At 41.2% G+C, this 25,539-nt stretch overlaps 1 protein-coding gene across 1 annotated transcript; it reads left to right on the top strand.

Moving 5' to 3' along the window:
- Positions 1-7,552: 7,552 nt before the first annotated feature.
- Positions 7,553-24,028, top strand: papolg (poly(A) polymerase gamma). Its single transcript, XM_042065748.1, has 23 exons — positions 7,553-7,691; positions 8,924-9,094; positions 9,411-9,477; positions 9,677-9,758; positions 13,399-13,508; positions 13,627-13,680; positions 15,220-15,331; positions 15,466-15,555; positions 15,657-15,795; positions 15,921-15,993; positions 16,217-16,337; positions 16,435-16,519; positions 16,675-16,728; positions 16,825-16,944; positions 17,496-17,605; positions 17,739-17,860; positions 18,496-18,656; positions 18,929-19,023; positions 19,242-19,444; positions 19,700-19,888; positions 20,057-20,140; positions 23,260-23,319; positions 23,443-24,028. Exons 1-23 carry the CDS (start codon positions 7,675-7,677, stop codon positions 23,539-23,541), a joined length of 2,418 nt encoding a protein of 805 aa, XP_041921682.1. The 5' UTR covers positions 7,553-7,674; the 3' UTR covers positions 23,542-24,028.
- The last annotated feature ends 1,511 nt before the right edge of the window (positions 24,029-25,539 follow it).

Genomic DNA, 25,539 nt, shown 5'->3' with positions numbered 1-25,539 from the left:
TGTTTTCATTTTCACTTTCTCTCTCTCTCTCTCCTCTTCTCTCACTACACACATTCCCCATGTTACCGTGCAGCGGGCATTGATCAAGCAAATCGAGCGCTACACCTCCTTCAGGAACCAAGGGTATAAGGCAGCGACAAAACAACCAGCGTGGGCAAGAAGCAGAATTTCAATATGTAAATGACAGCGCGACTGATTCTATCATAAATCAGCCAGCCGTTGTTAAATATATTGGAGTATCCATCTCGCCTACAGTGCACGATCTGACATGCATCATCCGCTTGCTCTGTCCTTCGCGCGCGGATGTGCGCGCGTGCGTGCGTGCGTGTGTCTGAGGGAGAGGGATAAAATGTTTTAAAATGAAAACACTGATATGCAATAAACTGGACACAAAGAAACGCAAACATTCACATTTTATATTACCCCTTTTCACAGACAAGGGTCAATATTTTCTCAATTGAGCTGGGATAACCACAGCAGCAGCACCACACCTGAAAAAGCGCGAACTAAATTTACAATTTATTTACAAACAAAACATTTTGGAATTGTTACAGATAATATTACCACTTCCCTCTAAATAAAAAAAACTAATTAATATAAAAGCAAAAATCGACAAATCCTCAAAGGAATAGACGAAGAAATTTCTCTTGGTCACGTGCGCGCCTTTCCACGAGCAGTAGCTCAGAGGAAATTGACTGACTGGCCGCTTGGGCGCATTTCAATATATGGAAATGACCAGAGGCTTATGCGATAAATCAACGCCCAGCGCTCCCTCTTCATGCTTCACTCTTTTCATTTTTCTTTCTTCCTAGCAATTCATCAGGATTTCTCTTTTGCAGGGACTGTTTTTCTATCATAAAATCATTGCAATAAGACTATAGAAATGTTGCTGCTCTTAAATGATGTACCGCGGCAAAGTTTCATTACCAGTGATCGCCGTGGTAATTCAGAGCACATCCCTGTAACCACCACCATCTCTGTCGCCATTCATTAACCTCTTTTTCTTTTTGCGACCAGTTGAGAACTTGTTTGCTATTATTCACGGCGTTAAGCTGATTTGCAGGCCTAGGTGTAACGCCCACTGACAGATGATGCGTATCACTAGGCTATGGAAGCAGTTATACCCGAGACCAAGTTATATCGCGTTCATAATGTCATTAGTTGTCCGACTACTCTGTGAGACAGTCTGTATCCGTGGCCCGATACTGCTTAAAAAGAATCACATCAAATGTACTGACTTAATAGCATATACCTACATCTCCACAGGCGATTTGTGTGCTTTTGCGCAAAACACTGTTTCAAACCATTTTTTAGAGCGAGACACAGCAGCGTGTGTTGGTAAAGCCAGATTGTCATTCTTGGCGTCATATGACTTTTAGTGTTTAATTTTCGAGGTCACAGAGAGAAATAAAAATATAGTCCATGCAATGTACCAAACATATTTGAAAGTGCACATTGAAGAAGCCAGTGAACACTCTTTTGCAGGCCTCTTTACTTTGTTGACTGTTATAGGCAGACAAGTATCTAGTCAGTCTGTTAAAAGCGAAGTGCAGACAGACAGATGGACAGCGTAGGGTTAGCTTTGCCAGACCCTTTACTGACCTGTCCAAATGGAATGAAACCAGTCTGTCCATGTCATTCTTACATTATCCTTGACATGGCGTAAGTAGGCTACTTGTCAACACATCGCCTCTCAACGCAATCCTGTTGGATAATCAATTAAAACATTGGGCATATGACATCGCGGCCCTGTAAATGTCTTACAGGCTTCTTACAATTTTCCGACATTCATGTCCATATTAGATTATATGACATTATAGAGGCCCTTTCAGTTACACTTTATACTATCCGTTACACTATCGAGTCAAGTTGTGGTTAGGTACAATGTAGGTACAGCTGAATTGGTTACAGAAAAAGACGGACGGCCAGGCTACATGTCAGAACAAGGGTGCGAGTTTCTTGGAGAAGAAAGGGGGAAAATCGGAATTATCTTTTAGTCCGAGCAAGAAAATCTTGTCTTTCTGGGGGGATTTCAAGCTTTAGCAGTTCAGACAGATTCGCAGACTGACAATTAATATTAATGGCTAGATTTCACATTGTGGCATTATCACACTGAGCGATGGTTGGGCATGCCATCTGGGTTTTGGCAGGTATTAGATATAATCAAAGGGATTATGTGGTTGTGTCTGAAATTATAAACCTGGGCACTGGTGTTATATATAAAGGTGTGAATGTGCCCCTGTCATGTGATTGCGTTCATATGGTCGTGCACGTGAGTTCACATATGTTACAGTAAGAAAATGCTATCGCGTAAAACAAGTGCGCGCGTGTAAGTGCGTCTGTGTGTGTGAGAGAGAATGTGTGACTGAGATTGCATGGTTAGTCTTTGGAAGACACGGTGAGGTTCTGTTTTATTTTAATTAATTATGTTGCAACGTCCTTAATTCAAATTGACAGTTTTCACAACCACAAAGGCCCATCCCCACGCATAAATGTTGCGGATATACCATCGGGCAATCTCCATCAATCTGTGGTAATGCATGACCATGTTTATTGCTGTAGTAGTTAAGTCGTTGTTAATTTTACACTAAACGGTTGTTATGATGATGAATGAGGGGGCCGGGATGGTACACATGGGACATCTACCATTTATCTGTTGAGCGAAGGTCTTCCTTTACTTTACGCCTGAACACCACAAGCTGTTTTACAGACAACAACAGGAACTTATAATCAACACAAGCTTCAGCGTGCTCTGTATCATTGATATCAAGGACCGTGAGAAAGTGGTAGCGAGGGTATCCACACGTATTTGCTTTTCACTTATACCACATTTTAATATCCCTACCGCACATTGACTACAATGGCCTAGAATACTTCCTTCCTCCCCATTTTGAAACTTTTATTTTCGTGTCACAGAAATAAATCTTAAGGTCAATAAAGACCCATGATGAGACAGAAAATAGAAGAGGACGCATACAAATACAATACAAAGTCTAGCCTAGGCCTACAACATAGGCTAAACATATGGTTCCGTGTATTTTCTGTTGTTTGTTTAAACAGGTATCTTAATCACAGCTTAATCATAGGCCTATTACTGTATACACAATATGTCTTGTAGAAATTAAATTCTCTGGTAGATCAAGGTTGATGTAGCCTAGTTACCTATACTGTATCTAAAGGAAGGCTAAGTGACAAGGTACTGCAGGTTTGGGCTGATTAGCCTGGGTTTTCAGCGAAGTTTCTCTTAAAGCTCATTGCCACATTCATGGTCGGATTAAATATTCAAGACAGCCGTCCACGAACTCAAACCAGTACAAAGGCTCCCTCTAGCGTCAAGTTATTGCGCTTGTGCAGCTCTCAAGCATAACGCTAAGCAGGTCCGGCCCGAGAAATCAAAAAAATACTTAAATGAAGCCCAGCCTCGATTTCAAAAGACACAAAGTGTCATGAATCCACATAATTATAAAATATCTTTAGCAGTCCTAGATTAATTTGTCGAAAATGTATTGACTTGTGGAAATCGGATGGACTAGATTTCGCTATAGGCCTACACTCCCCCTTAATGGAATTGGTTGTTGACTCGAAGGAAGTGGAACACACGGTGACAAGAGATGATAAATCAGATAATACATGATTCACTTGCAATTATAATATTATGAAAGTGTAAATGCAATGGGTCCTTCTTAGGCCATTACATTATGAGTCGCCTCAACGACCGTGTTTCTGAACGTGGGGTAGGCTGCAGATGTATTTTCCTTTACAGAGATAAGATAAGACGCATAATATGTTTTTCAAATTCCTCCACATGTATTGTAGCCCTTGTTTGTAACTGTGGATTAACCAGGCTAAATTATAATTTGAAATTGGTGTTTTGATGTTCGTTTTGTTTTACTTCATATGTGCGTATTCATCTTAGATGAATACAAAAATATTTCACAAATTTGAAAGTGTTTGTCTCATGGTGTCTTCTTGATGGTTGTGCTTAGCTGACACCACACATTACGTCGAAAGTGGGTGGCCCATTTTATACTTTATCTTATAATAAATATATGCTTATTTAACATAAAAACTAATATTTCTCTGATTGCATTATGAACTCCAGTTGGGCATTAAATGACTGGGTTTTCACATTTTTCCCCTTCAACTCCAATGTGTGGGAATTCATTCCTACTGTTTATTCGCCTTGGTAAGGTTTATTAGGCTACCTTCAATGGAATGAATGGAATATACCTCCAAGAGATTAGTGATAAATCATGTAGCCAATTCCAATGAATATCAATAGAGGGAACCCCAGGACATAATTCGCTCCTAATTTGATTAAACTATGCTCAAGGCAAGCGTATGTCTCCGCTAAGGGAACGGCGTTCTAATGACTTTAAGGATATCATACCAGACTGTTTTTAATGATTTAATGGACTGCGAACAGACTACTTACCCCGACGCCTTTTTAAATTATTAGTCCAGTAAATGTGAGAGGGATGCTGGATTTCTTTCTTTCTTTTCTTTTTTTTTTTTTTTACCGCAGAGCGCTTTACACCATAAGGCTATTTATTGCAGTTCCAGCATGAGCACTCACATATTGTAACCCACAATCATGCCTTCGTGATATCTACCCATAGGCCAGTAAAATATGTCGATCGAATAGGATGTAAGGGCTATTGTAACAGTCAAAAGTAGACTATACGAAGGGGATAGGCTATGGACAAACTTGAGTAGGCTATTCACACACTCTAAGGAAAACTGTTTTGCTGATGAGGCTGATGAGACAGAAATCAACATTCATTAAGATTAAATTAAAATCTAATTAATGCCAATTCTTTTGATGAAAGGCAAGGGGATTGTGCTACAATTACAATTTCATTGGTTTGTTTCCTTCAGAACCATGGACAGCGTCAACGTATTCCGTTTTTTCCCAGATAAACGGCTCTTCGTGATCTAAATGGTTGAGGTAGCCTATTGTGTGCTTTCACGCCTGATGCCAAATATGCTATTTCTTTAGGCTACGCTTCACCTATGCTCGAAAACATTCATTTAAAGGTGTATTTGCCATGATCAGTTAGCTTAATCGGGTTACCACAGGTGGCTATGACTACCCCTCTAGCCTACACCCTAACTCACTTGAATTCACTCAGTTGAACTTATAATTTTGAGCAAACAAGATTTCCGTTTTCCAAATTTAACTCCAATAACTCAATTTAAAAGACGTCTTCCTTACTGTGCGATTCAAACTTACACCTTTCCTTTAACTTTAATGAAAGCCACAACCACTTAAAAAAACATTTTATATCATCCAGGATTCTCAAACACTCAGAGCCTTTATCCCCTCATCCTCGTTTAATTTTTAATCTTTGTGATGGTTACAGATATTTTATGGTAGCCTATAAAAAGCCTACCAATTTTGAATTCCTAAACATTGCTCATGTGTTTTGGGTTAATCTCAGTAAACCACTGTTCAGTGTTTTGAGTTCATTTTTCATTGCCTGTGTCCCGATGTTCATTGCTGGCTACGTCTAGCCTACTTTTGATTTAACATTTGTAGGAATAATAGACTAATGTGATGACTAATGCAAATAAATAAATAAATACAGTCTGTATCCCTATGTATAACAGCCCATTATCTTTTTTTCATAGATTCCTTTATGGCTTCCATGGACGTCAGAGGACACTTCTTATTTCCCACACCTTTATCTTTTCATCAGATATTCTCCGTTGAACAATAATAATGTAGCATAAGAGATTGTTTCTGGTTTTCACATTAATGCACATGAAATACTGTATCATACATTTTTTAATAAAGTGTATATTAAAAATAAGTATTTTGCGTTTTCTCGTTTTATGTGTTATAAACGTTGACTTGTGTGTGTGTGTGTGTGTGTGTGTGTGTGTGTGTGTATGTGTGTGTGTGTGTGTGTGTGCGCGCGCGCGCGTGTGCGTGTTGCGTGTGCGTGCGCGTAAACGCAACTCCAATGTGCACATTATAATTAAGTATAGGCTACAGGAAAATCAGTGAACAGCCCATTAAATTCACCTGATCCTCTACTCACAAGGACCTCATAAAATGTCTCCAGCAACAGTAGCCTAGCTATTGAAACCTAATGATTCTGCTCAGACATTTAGGTGAACTAATGACAGTTGGTAGGCCTGCTTAACGCAGCATGCAACAGAGTGATTTCTTTATTTCACCGGAAGATGGCGCTAAAGGAAATGTTCTGAACATCAAATGTTGAGGAAATAGCACAAACACAAGCACAAGCAATAAAAAGGTAGGCCTAAGCTACTTTATTTGTCCGTACTATTTGTTTGTTGGCATTTCTAGCCAAACAAATGTCTAAATTTTCAAAACAATGGTGTTAGGTTAAACGTAAGGATGTAGGAGTGATTATATCGCCATATGTAGGCCCTATTTACTTTTCAAATAGCATAGACTATAAATAAAAATGATTTCACACAAATATTGATTTACAAGAGTAAAGAAAATGATGTAGGCCTAGTTTACAGAGCTCAGGGTAGCCTGTTCATAACCTAGAACATTTTAATATGACTAATTGAGGCTTAGGTCTTGGCTGTTTATTATTAGTTACAATGTAGGCCTATATTTAAAAAAGTTGTTTACAATCTTACATTCACTGAAGATAGGCTATCTTAGGTTTTCAGCCTACCAGGTCAAGAGCCTTGGTGTCATACTGGACAACACACTTTCATTTAGTGCGCACATAAACAGTATGTCTCGAAGTGCTTTTTTCCATCTAAGGAACATTGCACGGCTTCGCCCAGCGCTCACCCAGCAGAGTGCAGAAGTCCTTGTAAATGCGTATGTGACATCGCGCCTTGACTACTGTAATTCCATCTTGTCCGGAATCCCTAACAAGGTACTCCATCGGCTCCAACTAATTCAGAATTCTGCAGCAAGGATTATTATAGGCTCCAAACCCACTAGTCATGTAACACCATTACTGATGCAACTGCACTGGCTTCCAGTTGCCTACAGAATACATTTCAAAGTCCTACTCCTGGCATACAAGGCCCTACACAATTATACCCCCACCTACCTCACTGACCTCCTAGAAGTCTACACTCCTGCCCGCTCACTGAGATCCTCCTCAGCAGGCCTACTGCATGTCCCTAATGTGAACCTCAGCACCCAGGGAGAGAGGGCTTTCAGCTACATAGCCCCCAAGCTGTGGATATTCACTGCCAGACTACATGAGACATTGTGACTCAATTACTGACTTTAAAAGCACACTTAAAACATATCTCTTCAAGATGGCTTATGGACTGACTGACTGACTGATTTTTATAGATGACTATAATTTTACAACCTTTTTGTTTTTGTTTATTTGTGAAGTGACCTTGGGTGACATGAAAGGCGCTCTAAATAAAATGTATTATTATTATTATTATTATTATTATTACCGTTTGGGCTATTGCAGTGTGAGCGTCAGCCAATGACTGCGTTTTGCGATTCTGGCTTTGGGGTGGGGGGGGATAAAAAAAATAATTTAAAAAAAACTCTCTCTTCATCACAACGCAAGGCTTCTCGGGATACATTGTAACCGGGGGCGCCATATTGGAGTTTAACTATTGTTATAAATAGAGACGGGGCTGCTGCTGGCTGAGTTTACATGTTTTCTACAAGTTTGTTCTGATTATCCAAAGAAATTTCAGTGGAGGGTCATGAAAGAAATGTCAGCGTAAGTCTCAAACTTATATAAATAGAGCCAGTTGTCGCACTGGCCTTTCATTTCTGCTATTTTCTTAAAGGATTGTATAGCTAAGCTAATCGGCGAGGAGAGCAGTAACGTCAATTGGGATAGCTAAGTTAGCATTAGCTATTTAGTCAGACTGTTGTAATTGAGCTCGCTTCCCGACCTAGCATACTGATATTAGCTATTTTGCTAACAAAGGCCTGGGAATGAAGGGATGGTCATGTATTGATCTTGCAGTAGATGAACACTAATTAGTGTAACAAATAACATGGCCTATAAATGGTATTATCACTCACGCTGTCAAAGAGCTGGTCTCTGTTGTTTTTCGGTAGCTAACAGTTGGTTAGCATGCATGGTAGCTAACGAGCTAGGGGCAGGTTTATCTGCAGTTGGCCTGGTGGCTAGCCTTCTACCGTTGGGCTAGCCACCCCAGGTAGGTAAATTGTTGTGTATTTGGGTATCTACGACTGTGTTTTGCTGTTGTCATATCAATAATGTACTCCACCTCATCATCAACTCTTTCACAAATGACAGGTGTTAAGTTAATCGTAATTAAAATCACGCTAAGCTTATACTAACGCTAGTGTTAGCTATTTTGTTTTAGCAAGCTAACGTAAACGTTATCCAATAACGTTAACATCGGCAAAACGGTATATTGATAATCGATGTTAGCTGGTTGGTTTATTAGCAAGTTGTTGCAGCCGACTGTGTGTCTCGTTTTCGCTTCCAAGACAACGATGTTTTGAATCTTCTGCACATTTCCAGGACTGTCTTAAATTATGAATATTTTTCACCTCGTAAACGTGCAACCTTACCAGCGAGCTAACTTGGCTCTTTGACACCTGATAAACGCCATGCTAGCAGCAACTGTCCGCCCCAAAGCTAGCAGCTAACCACTTATATTCATTAACCCCGTGATGTACGCATAGCTGTTTGTTTTGATCCGTCTTGTTAAGATGTGGCGCAATCGGTCTTGTCAGCGTAGGTGGTCGAAATGAGTCATGCCATTTCATTATCATGTCTGTCTAATGGTGTGAATTAAGTATTTGTCACCTAGAAAATGTCCAGCATGACCTCCCCAGCGAAAGTGCACTCAGATAGCTTTGGTAGAAATCAGTGAGTGTCCCAAATGAAATGTATGAAGAGGATGTTTTCCTGTGGATTGGTCTGTCTATGCTGATGTACTCAACAATGTTGCATGTGTTCCCTCTCCACAGGGCCAGTGTCAGTACGCTTAGTGGGCAGCAGCAGCCTCAGAAACACTATGGCATCACCTCCTCCATCAGCCTGGCTTTTCCCAGGGAGATTGATCATATGTACACTCAAAAACTCATTGAGGCAATGAAGCCTTTTGGAGTGTTTGAGGATGAAGATGAGTTGAACCACAGGTCAGTAATGCATGAATACGTGCACAGGAAATAACTTTAGCTGGGGCGACAGTTTGGTCATTTTTTTTTGTCTATATTTAGCTGTTTTTGGGCTGATTTAGGTTGATTTAGGTTATCACCCCCCCCCCCCCCCCCACACACACACACACACACACACACACACACACACACACACACACCCACCATGTAAACACCAGACTGACCATCTCTCCACCATAATAGTCAATAAATGAAAATTGTCATACGTTGTCCTATATTATTATATATTCACTTGCATAAAAAAATGTCCACCTCCCCACCAACTCTCTCCCCATAGATTGGCCGTTCTTGGAAAACTAAATTCAATTGTGAAGGAGTGGATTTCTGAGATAAGTGATATCAAGGTAAGGTGATGTATTCTGTGTCATTTTGAAATGACTCTAACGACAATTGCTATTTGTGTGTTTTATAGTAACCATCAGCCTGTGAAGTACAAACTGGAAGCATTACCTTCATGTTTATAATTGATAGTTTAAAGTGATTGTAATCCTTGCCTAGTATGTTTGTTTAACTAACTGAAAATAAAATAAATTCACTTCTCAGAACCTCCCACCCTCAGCAGTCGCTAATGTTGGAGGCAAAATCTTCACATTTGGCTCATATAGGCTGGGTGTTCACACCAAAGGTAAGCGGAGATCCATGCGGTGTTTGTTTGGTTTTTGTTGTGTTGTGTTGTGATTTGTTTGGTTGTGCAAGTTGAAGCCATTCCTTTTTCTCCCTCCCAGCTTAATCCCAACAGACTGTTTGATGCTGTTATTGTCCAAATGCATTGGAAATTCACATTCACTGTAGCCCCTTTTACACTGCCAGATTTCCCGCAAATGTATGTACCTTTTATTGTAGAACGCCTCTCTTTTTTACACACACCGAGGTGGAACGGCGGGTTGAAGTGGCCTGCCAATTTTACCACTAGGCAGGGTAGACATAAAGGCGAAACAATTCATTCTGGCACCAGTGTAAATGAGTTAAGGCGCAATGGGGTAATCTGGGCGGGCGTTTTGATGACATTACATATGCCCAACCCACCACAGGAGATTTAAACTGACTGATCAAAAGCAGCAATAACAGAGACGGCACAGTACGACAATCTTTAAATCCACAAAGCTTCCAGTCATTAAGCGCCTGAATGCAATCGGTTGCCATATAGGCTATCCTAAAATCCAACGAAAAACATGAAGTCCTTGAGCATCTGTCCTAGCAAACTTCTACATTATCACATTATAACTACTGTTTGCCACATAACATCTAGAAGCTGGACATTAGCGAACATAGCTTAATGTCACTGTTTAACAAACAATCTAGCATGCTATGCAGCCAAACAAGCAAACACAGCTAAATGTAGTGACGCTGAACTCTTACCTGTATGATCTACAAGTTATCTATAGTTAGTCCACTGTTATTTCCCTCATGCGTTCTTCTCGATATGAGCTAGTTAGAGATAGAGATATTCTGGCCAGTATTCTACTATCACACAGGTCTGACTAAATTCAACGTTCTCTCCTGAAACACTTTGTTGTAACCTATATAGCCTATGGACCTGGCCCAAAACTTCCGATAGCAGGCTTTACCCTTACAAACTGTCATAGTATAATAGGCTATGCAGTTTCTGGCATCCATAAGAAAAGCGTTTGTAGATGAATGGCCAACATAACTTAACTGTATCCTACATCTGACTTCTCTTCGGGGAATAGCAACGTTACTCTCCTTCACTAAGTGACGCACAACTTTATTTTCATACATTCATTTGATTAACAGGCTAGCCTACATGGCGATTAAGCACATTTGAAGAGGCTTTCTGTTTATTTGCATCACATTTTATTTTCAGTTGTCAAAAGTTGTGGGGGGTAAAATTAGTGATGGAAAAATCCACAGTTCAAAAAATCATGCATAGTTCGTTCCCATGTATTCCCATGTGTTAGGCTACTAGTCACGCCCAATGTTGCACGTCACGCTTCATTTTGCTTGACATGAAGCATGTAGCCAATGAAAGATCGGACGTCTACAATGCTTTGCAATGATGCTAGTTTGTCGGACAGATAGGTGTAATCGTGTTTTGCAGTAATGAAGTTCAAATCTTGAAGTCATTGGTTACGTCACTACTCTTTTCCACACCTCGGTCTGCGTCATGTTAGTCACAAAGTGTTTATAGCCTTGAAGGGAATCCCGTGTCATTTCTGAAGTTGGATACTGCAAAGGAAACTACATAAATCTGATAAAATAAAAACAACTTTGTAGTTGATCTGCATCTATTCTTTTTAGGAAGCTGCTGTCATCAATAATTTGTACGTCTTGATTTGTGACTTGCTTGATTTTCATCATAGTGACTTGGGACTTGATTAAGACTTGAGGGTTAGGACATGAGTCTTATTTGTGACTTGCACATGTGTGACTTACTCCCACCCACCTCTGTGGTGGATGAAGTATGCTACAGCAAAGGCCCGTGTTGAATAATGTGTACTATCTGACATTATGATTGTTGAGATAGATGTAAAAATGTATACTTTTTTAAAGTATACTTTTGGGGTGTTTTGCCTTTACTCAGATAGGACAGTAAAGAGTGGCAGGAAGCAAGTGGGAAAGGGAGATGGGGTGGATTAGGGAAATGACTGCGACTCTAATTCAAACCCTGGTCCCTGTGGGCACTTGAACTAAAAATTGGTATGGACATTATAGGCACTTGCAGCACAGCCCCCACAACATGTACAGGTGCAAAAAATTTGAGTATTATGGGGGGCAGGGGGGGACATTCTGTAATTTATTTCAAAAAGTGAAACTTTCATATAACGTAGATTCATTACACATAAAGTGAGATGTGAGACTTTTGTTTGTTTTATTGTTATTCTAATCTTGATTACGGTTTACAGCTCCATCCAGTATTTCAAATAGTTGTAATCAGCTAATGAGTTGTAATCAGCTAATGAAGTCAAAACATTATCCTGCTTATCCTCTGGTTGCTACTCATGTACATAGGAAATAGTCATGCATTTATACCACGCAAAGAAAACATGAGGCTCAGTTTTAAATGAAACCGACATGTTCAGTTTTTTTGTACTACTTTCTTTGGTTACCAACAGTGATGGCAGTGGGTAATTAGTTTGTTTACAAGTGACATTGTTGCGAAGGCTGCCTACTTCCCCATTTACAGTCATCAGTCAAGAGTCACAATCAAAATTGTGATTCACATCAGGTCCAAAACTTAATTGTTTTTTCCTTGGCCCATGCTCCACCTTTCCTCTTAAGTTTCATGAAAACGGGGGGAGTAGTTTTAGGGTAATCAAACTCCTTGGCAGATGTACTGATTTTCTTTTTTAGGACAGTCAGGGCTTTCCAGATCTGCAATAAACAGATACCATGTACATCATACATGTACACGCATAGAATTGTAGACGTAAAGGCAGAGAAATTGTGTTAAAGAGAATTTTTTAGCACTTTAAGGTCCTTTTCTGCTTTGTTTTGGATGAACTAGAGTGGTGGACACCGAAATTTTGACGATTGGTCCTGTCTCGACTTTTCTGACTCGTTTTGAATGGCCTTTGACTGCTCAGGGTGGCTGCATACAGGCATACTGTAGGCTACTCAAACATGTCCTAAAACAACCCTTAACGTTCGTTTTCAAAACTGTGCAACTCACCGAGTGGTTAGTGGAGTTCGTTGACTATTAAAAGCAAATATATTGGCGCAATGTATGATTTCCAGCCATCTTATTTGCTAGGCCTATTGTGGAACTATTTATTCAGACACCTCACAACCGTGTATAAACTTCCGCTTAAAAGAACCTGAAGCATAGACAGTGGCGCAGTAATATCAACGTGCAATGAGTCTTCCAACAGAAATCAATGGGATTTTACAAAATGCCAAAAAACACGACAGAAACAGTATTTCGCTACGCTACTTGTTTTGGAACATCAACGAACACCACTAACCACTCGATGAGTTGCACAGTTTTGAAAACGAACGTCAAGGGTTGTTTTAGGACATGTTTGAGTAGCCTACTACAGTATGCCTGTTGGCAGCCACCCTGAGCAGTCAAAGGCGATTCAAAACGAGTCAGAAAAGTCGAGACGGGACCAATCGTCAAAATTTCGGTGTCCACCACTCTAGTTCATCCAAAACAAACCAGAAAAGGGCCTTAAAGTGCTAAAAACTGGAATTTTCCTTTAATATCCCTGGACTGTAACAGTTGAGGAGATGTAAGAAGTAAGACATGCAAAAGAAATGCCCTCAGCATGGTCAGTGAAATGTGATTGTCCATTTTGTGTTCCTAGGGGCTGATATTGACGCTTTGTGTGTGGCGCCCCGGCATGTGGAACGGACCGACTTCTTCCTGTCCTTCTTCGAGAAGCTCAAACAGCTAGAGGAGATTAAAGATTTACGGGTGAGGGTTCAGCAGATAATGGCATAAAATAACTTGCCATGTTGGTGCCTCAGACTTATTGTCTCCTTGATTTTATTTTTTATTTTTTTTATTAATGACCCTGTCTTTTTCTCTTCAGGCTGTAGAAGATGCCTTTGTGCCGGTTATCAAATTCAACTTCGATGGCATTGAGGTACTGTGTTGTTGGAAGTATATGTTCTTAGGGATGTAACGGTATAAAAAATTTAACCTCACGGTTATAGTGACCAAAATTATCACGGTTTTCAGTATCATCACGGTATTTCTAAAAGTGTGTTCAATATGTTCAGAAAGCACTGAGGCCTACACAAGCTGAAATAGTCTCAAAAAGTGTCCTGTTCACTTTTTTCTTCATGTTTAATTGGCTATGTGCTTATAGCTTAACTTACCCTACCATAACTTGGAGTTTGCTATTTCTGTTATTTGGATCCAATGAGTGAGACCAAAGTGAGCGTTCAAAATAAAACTTTAGGCTACTGTATTCTCCTGATAACGCGAGTGGAATGGATTTAATGTGGACGTGAACATAGACACAGAGGGGCTACATGATACAGTGCACATTTTGCGGTGAAAATGTTCCGCCTTTTAAAAATCAGGTGTAGCCTAATCCGAATCGTCGTTAAAACCATCAATTAGACAACAGAATCAGTAGGGTACCAGTTTTGTTTCATTGTACCAGGCCTACTGTATGTTAAAAGCAGGCTCGGATGAAGCTGGGAAGGATTAAACACATGGTTTCCACACCACGGTAATCAACCGTGATAATTATGATATTTGAAAAAAAAAAAAAAAAAAAAATTCACATCACATCATCCACATTTTTATCGCGGTTTACCATTATACCGGTAATCGTTACATCCCTATATGTTCTCTTACAGACAGATCACATACAACATAAGCACGGTTATAGTGACAGACAGATAATAGTGTGACCATTGAAGGTCAAGGGTGTAGCTCTTTCTTATACTTGGAAATGTGCACTACAAGGAACACATCTAGCATGATGGTGTGTCCAGTTATACGGAATTAATGGCCTCCGCTGCGCGTCGGGGAGTTCTTTGCCCCTCGCCCTCATCCATTGATTCCATATAACAGGACACCTCGGCGGCCGTTATCCCTTACTTAAAATAAGTTTAAGAATGTTAAATTGGGTTAAATTGGGTAGGTGTGTGTGTGTGTGTGTGTGTGTGTAAAACTGATAGTTTCGGTCCTTGATAAAATAGCTGCATCTGACGTTGCTTGCCAACCATTCAGATAGAGGAAATATATTTCTTGGCGGAAGAGTCATTATCTATGAATAAATCGGTTCTGTTTCTAGTTGCTGTGCCTTTACTTAATGAAATAAGTTATATATATATATATATATATATAGTAACAGTTTTAGAAAAGCAATAAGCCACTCGAGTCCGTCGGTTACACTGATTCTACAACAGCTAAGGGGGGGTTTTAGGCACTTCGCTAGCGTGTCGTGCCTAACAACGCCCCTTAGCTATTGTAGAACCAGTGTAACCTACGGCCTCTCGGGGCTTATTGTATGTATATATATATATATATATATATATATATATATATATATATATATATATATATATATATATATATATATATATATATATATATATATATATATATATATATATATATATACACACACACACACACGAAATATGTTCTTTCATCTCTCTCTGTGCAGATTGATCTTCTGTTTGCTAGGCTTGCACTTCCATCCATCCCAGACAACCTGGACCTGAGAGGGGACTCCCTACTGAGGAATCTTGACATCAGATGCATTCGCAGTCTGAATGGTATAGACAAGCAGATACTTTTATGTTCTCTAGTGTTAACAGTTACATAAGCTGTACTTTGGTGTGGATATTTATTTATTTATATATATCAATCATATTTTTTTTATGCTTCGGTGTTGCCGTTCTGTGCATAGGTTGCCGTGTCACTGATGAGATATTGTATTTGGTGCCGAACAAGGAGAACTTCAGGTTGACATTAAGAGCCATCAAATTATGGGCCAAGCGTAAGTCTGATGGGCATTTTGAGACTCATTGCACTGATTATGAGAAGCCCCAGGCAGTACCCGCGTGATGATAACTATATTGTGTTGACACTCCTGCTCAGGTCGCGGCATCTACTCCAACATGCTGGGTTTCCTTGGAGGTGTGTCGTGGGCAATGCTCGTGGCTAGGACCTGCCAGCTCTATCCTAATGCTGTAGCAGCCACGCTGGTCCACAAGTTCTTCCTGGTCTTCTCCAAGTGGTACAGTCCTCAATAAACTAGTGCTCTAGAAGCAGACAATGTTTTGAGTTGCTCTCAATAGTGAGGAAAACAATCTTGACAAGCATGCATGTAGTCAAAATGTGTCACTTTTGAACCCCTCACAGGGAATGGCCAAATCCGGTGCTTTTAAAACAGCCTGAAGACAGCAACTTGAATCTACCTGTGTGGGACCCTCGAGTAAGGATTTTTCTTTCCCCACTTTCCTTGTGTTTAGTGATGGCAACCTTATTGTAATGTAATGTTTAATTTGTTAGGGAGCTGGCCTTGGCACCAGATTTCATTAAGGCTTACCTAAAATGTTTTGTTATGGCATCACAGCTTATTGGAATGGCGTTTGCGTATTCAGTGAATGACTGTTTTTTGCCCCCTTTTTTTTTGTCTCCCCATCCCGTCCTCGCAGGTGAACCCCTCAGACAGGTACCATCTGATGCCCATCATCACCCCTGCGTACCCACACCAGAACTCCACCTACAACGTGTCCACCTCCACACGCACAATCATGAGCGAGGAGTTCAAAAATGGTGTGTAGGACAGGGAGATGTCTGGCAGCGTCGGTCATGTTCCAGCTCTCCAGGTTTTTCCTTTGGTACTAACTGTTTATTTGTCTGTTTTTGATAGGTTTGACTGTGACAGATGAAATCCTATTGGGTAAAGCAGAATGGTCAAAGCTCTTTGAGCCTCCCAACTTCTTCCAGAAGTACAAGTATGTAACATCTGTCTGCATTTCCGGTCATTGTTGTGTTCAATTGTGCAATGATTTCTTTGGCTGACAAACCCTAAGGTTGAAATGCCTTATGCATTGAATCTATTGTGTGTTTAATTGTTTTTTTTTTTTTTTTTTTTTTTTTTTAAAAACAGGCATTACATAGTGCTTACAGCCAGTGCATCTACAGAAGATAATCATCTTGAATGGTGAGTATTGAATGTACAGCAGCCTCACTGCCCATAGCCTTTGCTTTTCTGGTGCGATTCAGATTTCTCATCAGCCTCTCTCCCACCCCAACCCAGGATTGGACTTGTGGAGTCCAAAATCCGCGTGCTTGTGGGAAATTTGGAGCGGAACGAGTACATTGTTCTGGCCCACGTGAACCCCCAGTCCTTCCCAGGCTCCAAGGAGAGCCGCATCGAGTGAGTAGCATTGCACAAGGGGTTTCTGTTCTTACTCATACTGCTGTGATGTCACTTTGATGACCTCAGACCGTGTAGTTGAGCTGGTGAGCAGGTCATTGCCTGGACCCTTGATTGCTCGTACATGGTTTTTTTTATTTATTTTTTTAAATTTTTTTTTTATTTTATGTCTACCTTCCACCACCTCACTGAATGAGTCATTTCATGTGTGTGATGTCTTGGTTTACATGGTGTGGGGGAAGCTGCCTATGGAGTTGACCAAGAATGACAGGAAATGTTAAATTCCTTCTGTTATAGGCAGGGGATTACCCATTGTGGTCTATCAACAACCACGTCCATTTCACACACTACACAGCATGATGCGGTATCTAACAATCACACACATTTGGCTTGTGGCAGTCGCAAATGCGCTGCTTGTTGTCATTTATGTCAAAAATAAAGACTTCACCGCTCACTGGTGTAATATTATGGGTTGTGCATTTAGAGGGCACACAGGGATGTGTCAATTAATTGTGCTTTTTATTTATTTATTTATTTTTTTTTTTTTGTAGGAATGATTATGTCTCCATGTGGTTCATCGGCATCAGTTTCAAGAAGATGGAAAGCTCTGAGAGCGTAAACATTGACCTCACTTACGACATCCAGTCCTTTACAGATACCGGTGAGTTGGCTTCACAGAACATGTGTGTCTGGCCATTAAATAGCCTTAGTTGCTGAAATTGCCTTAATTTACAAAAAACAAACAAACATGTATGGAACCTGAATCCAATCGGTGTCTGCCATCTGCCCTCCAGTCTACCGCCAGGCCAACAACATCAACATGCTTAAGGATGGTATGAAGATCGAGGCGACCCATGTGAAGAGGAAGCAGCTCCACCAGTACCTGCCTCCTGACGTGCTGCAGCGCAAGAGAAAGGTACCACCCCTTACCATTCTTATCTGCTATCTAACACCTATTACACGGCTCTTCAGAGTGCTGCAGAACGTTCCATTCACATGAAAGGCCCGAACGTTGGGAAGGCCCAATGTTAAATCTACATAAATCACCGGCAAAGCATTTAATCACCGCTGTCAATGGCAACGGGTTTTGTGCTTCTGATTAATGTCTTTCATATCACTACGCAAGGACTGGAACTTCATTCAAACGTGAAAGCAGACGGTTGATCAGCAGCTGTGTTCTAAAGAATGTTTGATTCAAGTTCAGCAGCGTGTGTTGCGAACTAGGCCTATTTGTTTCTCAGCAAATGCTCCGCTGCACATCGGGGTCTGGTTCGCCCTGTCGGGACTTATTTTCCCAGTAATGACCGGCGTTCTATACATTATCCCTTACTTGCTCATTTTTATTAGTCGCCATCAATTCTTGAAGTCAGTGGCAGTTTCTTTTCCATCAAACCTTCTTATGCATATTATAAGGTCGTTTTGATAATGAGGCGGTTTAAGAAACGTTTGAACAGTCATTTCTTGCCTTGATATTACTGTAATTCTGAATGTAGCCCAGGGGCCGTAGAGGGACTCTGTTTGTAATCTCCGCTGCCCTCTCCCCCTCTACAGAGTATGGGTGACCCCAACCGCAGCTCCACCGGAGGGGACTCCAAACGCTGCTCCATGGACGGCAGCCAGCTGGACAGCTCCAGAGACACGGACACGGGGACCCCCTTCAGCTCGCCCACCCCCGTGTGCATGCCCTTCAAGGCAGAGGTGGATGCTGAGAGGTAGGGCAGCCCATAGTAAGGTGTTGAGATGTGGGAGAAGCACTGGATGATGGACTGAGATTCATCAGTGTTGTATGTGGATAGAATTTAAGAGACATGTTGTTTTAAAATGCTAGTGCAGAATATAACCAATCTAAAATGTTTGTGTAAAGTGGTTAATGCCTATATGCTAAAAACGCTTACAGTTCTAGACTTCTAAATAGGATCTCTTGAGAGGTGTCCTCTAACTCGCTTGTCCTCTGTTTGTTCTCTGATGTGTTCCCTCCAAACAGTGTCACGCCCTCCAAACCTCCGGTCCCTCTCTTTGTGGAGAGCTCTCCCCCCTCGGAGGCTGAGCAGGGCATGTCCATTCCGGTCATCGGCTCCAGTGAGTGGTGTTTAACATTCACACGCACAGGCTTGCTTCTGTCAGGCCCCTGCGACCTATAGAGTTTTACCTTGTATTGGCTCAATAATTTGCCACACTTGGAGGTTTCGTGTTTGTCATAAAGATCATTTTCACATTTTATAATATTCTTACGCTATTATTACGCTAGTATTGTTTTTTTTTTTTTTGTCATCTCTCTTTCTTGTTGTCTCCTCCAGAGCCCGCAGCCTCCCCGGCAGCCAAGCCCCCCAGCCCGACCCCAGCTGGAAGCACCATCCCCACGGTGGTGGGCCGCAGTGTCATCCCACGCGCGTCCAGTAACAGCCCCACAGAGCTGCCCAACGGGGCCGGCCCAGCGCCCCCAAAGAGACCCCACTCTCCAACACTAGAGGAGCCCCTCAAGAGGAGTAACACAGACATGGTTAGGATGTGGCCTGGCACACAAACAGACAACAGTACACAAAAACAAACTATAAATGCACAAAAGACGGCACACAGAGACAATTATGGCAGCACACAAAAAGACAATAATGACAAAAGACAAAAAGGGAGCTCACGGAAAGACCATACACTGTTGATATAGTTACTCCACTTGCTCTCTTTTGAGTATGGATCATGTATGTTGTTGATTGACAACTGGCCCTGAGGTTTTGTGTTTTGTTGTTGTGGAACCCAGGGGTTTGCAGCGCCCCCTGCTGGAAGCACCATTCCCACTGTGGTGGGGTGCAGCGTCATCCCCTGCCAGGGCTCCCCCACCGGCAGCCCTGCTGACGACCTGCCCAACGGACTGAATGGATCGGCCAGCAAGAGACCCCACTCCCCCAGCCTGGAGGAGGCCACCAAGAGGAGCAAAGAAACAGAGGAGGTGAGCTGACCGGCCACAACCAGGGTGGCAGTGTATAATTCTGCTAGGATATTATCAATGTTCGATGTATACATTGTGTTTTTTGTCTTGTTCTCCCAGGATTTGCTGAACGAGAAGTTCATGAAAAGATGTAGATTAACATGTGGCCTTGTTTGTGTTTTTGTACAGCTGGTGTTCTCTGATGACTCTGCGTTTAAGGAGCCTCTTCCCCCAGCCAGCAATGGCCAGGAGAAAGGAGATGGGCCTGGCATGGTAGGCACCCAAACCCTCACAACTCTTAACTTGCCCATCCCAAACAACTTCACCAATGTGTGTCTTCAGATGTGTTCGAAGTTATTATGACCGCCGCGCAGCGAAGCGGCGGTCATATAGGTTTAGTCAGATTTTTCTCCTTTTTCGCATGTCCAAATTTCTGTCAAGGATTCCCGGGACACTGTAAGACCGGGGTACACAAAACTTGGTGGGCATGGAACCATCGTTTTTCGTTTTGATCTGTAGCCCCCCTCGCTGGACTGGACCCCCCGAAAGGAGGGTAGGGCAGACACAGTTTTCTGTGAATATCTCGAGAACCGTAGGGCCTAGGAGGTCCACCTTTTTTTGTATGTTGGTGTTAAGAGGGCATAAAAAGCAAAGAATTAGGTGTTTTCATCACAATATCTCTGGCTGACATGGTCAAAACTGCACGAAATTGAAAGTGTAGGGTCATTATGACACCCTCTGTAGTGTTAATTTCGTCAGACGAGACGAGAGGAAATATGTTCGTCAACGACCTTTTTTTTTCATGACTAAGAGGAGACGATGACGAGATGGCAGTAATGTCCTGAAACACTGACTAAGACTATCTTAAGATGCATTATTGTTGACGAAAAAAGACGAGACTAAATGTTTTGCATGAAATAAAAACTAAGATAAAATCTCGTCTACAAAATGAGAAGACAGAATATCTAGCTGTGTTCAAAATATTCCGAATTAGTTTATACACAACAGCTTTCCTGTAGGCTAGTCTACGTGCTGTTGCTGCAACCCTGTGGCTGCAACACGAAACTACATGGAAAAATAACACTGCAAGCTAACTACCTAAGCTTTATGCCGCAATGCTACTTACCCAGAAGTTGAAGCTTCTCTCAAACAAATTAACATCCCCCAGAATGTCCATACGAAAATGTTCATCATGTAATGTCAACTATTTTACTAGTTAGACTGATGATGCAAAGTTTGCTAGCAAGTAAGCTAATATGGAAAGTTCGCTAGCCAGTTAGCTATGGATAAGATGGAGAGTTTGTTTGGGGAATGTGTTGTGTTTTGGCGCATATCGCCATCTAGCGTGGCGGAGTAAAACATTAATACTTGGGTCTACGACAGTGTTTCTCAAACTTTTTCAGAAGAAGGACCACTTAACTAACCCTAGCTAAAAAAAAAAAAAAGATTAGACCTACTTCAACAGTATATTAGTCTACACAATAGGCCTACTCACTGAACTACCTTGTCTTTGCACTTTGCAATATTGAACCAACTTGTATGTAAATCCAAACAGTTCTGCAACACTGTCTATGTAAGATATGTTTAAATCATACAGTATGAATCCTCCTTCACAATAAGCAAACAACTAATTTATATTATATTTTACCACGTCTGCTCGCGGACCACTTGGGATAGCTTGCAGACCACCAGTGGTCCCCGGACCACACTTTGAGAAACACTGGACTACGAATATCATGACAGTGGTCCAGTCAAATCTTTTACTGTCTATGGTCAAATCCCAGCCGAGCTATAACTGTAGCTCGACTTACCTGTGCATGTAAACATACTGACTGACAAAAAATCAGAATGAGTAATTATAACAGACGAGTAGCCCTGTGGGCACACAATGTTGTTGGAAAATTGAGATGTGTGAAGCACTATTTGACTCAAATGGTAATCAGAAATAATTTGTTATAAAAAAAAAAAAAAGACTAAAATGTTTCGACTAAAACTGACTAAGACTAAGATACCTTTAGTTTTCTTTTGACTAAAACTAGACTAAAATGATGAGACTTTTAGTCGACTAAAACTTGACTAACAAAAATGATATTTGAATGACTAAATATGACAAAGACTAAAAAGGACATTCCGTCACAAGACTAAGACTAAATTAAAAATAGGTGACAAAATGTACACTAACCCTCTGAATGCATGCCAAGTTTTGTGAACTTTCGTTCATGGGGGGCCTTACAATAAAATAATTTATGTGTACATTTAGTGACCGTACACCAACAAGGATTCCCGGGACACTGAAAGACCGGGGTACACGAAACTTGGTGGGCATGTAACCCCACATGGATAGCATGGAACCATCATTTTTCGTTTTAATCTGTAGCACCCCCGCTGGACTGGACCCCCCCGAAAGGAGGGTAGGGCAGACACAGTTTTCTGTGAATATCTTGAGAACCGTAGGGCCAATTTTTTCCGTATGTTTGCCTCCAGGGATCATCTTAACCCATTCCATGTGCACACATGTGCATAAACAGATACACACGCACACACATACATTCACAGTAATCATACTTATGACACATACTCACACAGTAGACATATGTACGCATGCATGCACAAGCACATTCGCAGGCACACACCCACACACATAAACATGTACATGCACACAAGAATTTCTCAGAATTATGAACAGGCAAGATGGGGGTGGGATTGTATAAAATGAATTTTAAATGTGAAATCTATGAACTAATCATGTTTTGGTACTTGTTATCTAGCAGATACCAGTGAGAATTGAGTGTGGATAATGCAATTTAGTGAGACAGTTAGAATCATATAGGCCTTTCAGCGTGATTTCTTTTTGTGGAAAAAATGTGTTGGACTGGGCGGCGGTCATATTTTGTACCGCTCTGCGGTACATCTAGTTTTTAGTTAGTTTGGCAGTAGCCAATTGGAATGATTGACAGCTGTCACTGACCTCACATCCACATTTTTGAAGGGTAAAACCTGCTATACCTGTTTGCTGCGTCACATGGCATAGCAAGCATCTTCCCCATTCTCCTCCACTTCAATGGTAGGGTAATCTTAACCTAGAACTATGACCACAGGGGGTGAGGGTGAACATTGCACATACAATTTCCACTTCGATTGAACATTGCACACTATCGCCTTCAAAATCAAGCTTTCGGATAGGCAAACTCATGAAATAGCTCTAGCAACCACTGTCGCTGTAGCTGTCGTTTTGAGAACGTAGGCCCATTCCATATCAAGAGTTTGATCTCCCTGTTGACCTTTTTAGATGGCAGTTACAAGTTAAGTATTGAGTGTGTCGAGTGTAAATATAGGTCAGTATAGGTTCTGTGTGTATCGCTACTGTGAGTGACCTCTGTTTCCGCCCACAGGACGGCCATGGTGGCACAAAGCCCATGCCCATACCCACCATCGACACGTCACGAACACAGGTAGGGCTCGGAAACCCGCGTCGCTGCTGTGGTCAGCACAGGGCATTCCTCGAATTTACGTTCCTTTCCAGTGGCATGAAACGTGCGGTGTGAGCATGTGTTGTGTTGTGTGTTTGTCTGCAGAGACTACCCAGCAAGGAGCTGCCAGACGCCTCATCCCCCATCCCCACCAGCAACCTCCGCGTGGTCAAAAACTCCATCAGACTCACCCTCAACCGATAGCAGTGGGGCAGCACAGGTAACTCTGATTAGACGTGACTGCTTGTAGGTGGTGCGTTAAAGAATTAATTTTCTTTATTTTTGTTCTCTTAATTTTAAAAAAGAAATGCACATAAAAAGAAACATAAAAAAAAATCGGAAAAGAAAAAAAATAGTTTGGAGGCCACACTGAGTGGGTCTCCAGGAGCAAGACTACTGTTATACGTGTGAGGTTCTGCTTTTTAACCTTCCTCTCGCTCCCTGAAAAATGCAATTGTTACAATGACAAGAGGAAAAAGAACCAACCGAAATCTTTGTTCTATTAGTGTTTTTCATGGGTTTATTGTTTTGTTTTTCTTTCTTCCTTATATTTTTCAAGCTAGGTTCCCCCCTCCATATTGTCTATTTTTTTATCGCCTTAATGTGTCAAATGCTTGCTGAGTCCATGTACGGCAGCGTGTTTTTGAAATCAGACTTGTACATTAGGTAGCTTATGTATATAACATGTCTTCACTGAAAAAAAAATCACTGTTAGTGTTTCAATACAGCTGTATTGTAGGTTTTTATTAACAAAAAAATATGAAAAAAATTGTCATGTTTGTTTGTTCCTGTATATGAAATTCTCCTCTGTTAGACAAAAAACTTTTCCGCCCTCCTTCCTATCCCCAAAAGTTTTGTAATCACTGTGCAGGTTCTGATACAGCTTCTGGAAGGAGATTATTATTTTTTTTTTTATTATTATTTTGGGTGGAGGAGAATGTTTGGACCCGGACTCTGGTCAGAATGATGACGATCCATTCCCTCTGCTGGTCCCAGTGCTCTAGCCCTCTGACAGCGCTGACCTTTATCGTTCCCACACACATCAGCTTAGCCCTCAACCCAAACTAACACGCGTCACCAAGCGACCACATATGTATCCTCTAACCACATAGCAGAGAATTTTGAAAAGTGTGTGTGTGTGTGTGTGTGTGTGTGCGCGTGCATGTGACTGAGAGAGCAAGATTGGGGTGTTGTGACAAGTTTGTGCTGTGAGGTTTGTGTTTGTATGACTGCGCATGTTCCTGACTTGTAATTCCCTGTGTTTAGGGTGTTCACCCACCTCTGTGCCTCCCATGGAGGTTCCTATAGGACTAGTTCACCCAAATTTCAAACTTTCCCAACAATGTTCTCACTTTGGCAATAGGCTATTGGAGAAAGACTGCAGCCTGTTTTCAGTCATCATTTTATAAGCTGCTGTGATCTGATCTTGCACACTGGCTGTGGTCCTTAAGACACAGTTGGATACTCACCACAGCAATTCTGAACCCATGTCTGAGATTGACATGAGTGCATCACAACAGTGTGGTTCAGTCTTTATGAAATTATGTTCAAACAGTGATTCACAAGGGTTTGACCCAAACCAGTATTGTTGGCGAGTGCAGGACTACACAGTTTAGGTCCTGGATGGATAGTAAAGTGTATAGCTACAGTAACAACATTAGATCAAACCCAGGGCTTACACCCAGCTATTTGACCTCCATCAAGGCTAGGACCAGACTGTAGGGTTTTCCCGAAATTTTGGCTAACTAGTTCGAAGAGCAGCTTCTCCATAGCTTGACAGTAGAAATGAGATTATATGAGAATTCCGTTTTATTCTTTCCAGGTAATGATCTACCATAAGCCACTGTTCAAAACTGGTTAGGTGTACAGACAAAGTGAGTGAGCGAGAGATGCCTGTGTATTTAATAGGGAGAAAGAAGGCTTACTATTCATTTTGGGGTTTCTTATTCTTTTATTTATATTTGCATATTTGTACCATGTAATTTTTATATCACAGGTATTGCAGTTAGATTTTCTTCTGAATGGCATTTACAACTCAACTTGAATCTTCTCATTGAACTTGGGGAAATGTCATTTTTCTTTTCTTTGTTTTCTTCTGTTTTGTAGGGCAACAAATTGTATTTGAAATGGTATTTTTGTATGTAATGTATATTTCCTCCTTTAAAATGAGACCATAAAACTCACAAAACCCCAGTTTGTTGT

This window comes from Alosa sapidissima, chromosome 16 (assembly GCF_018492685.1).
Source record: "Alosa sapidissima isolate fAloSap1 chromosome 16, fAloSap1.pri, whole genome shotgun sequence".
NCBI lineage: Eukaryota > Metazoa > Chordata > Actinopteri > Clupeiformes > Clupeidae > Alosa > Alosa sapidissima.
Note: the sequence above shows the minus strand (reverse complement) of the source record. Positions and strands in the feature narration are given on the sequence as shown.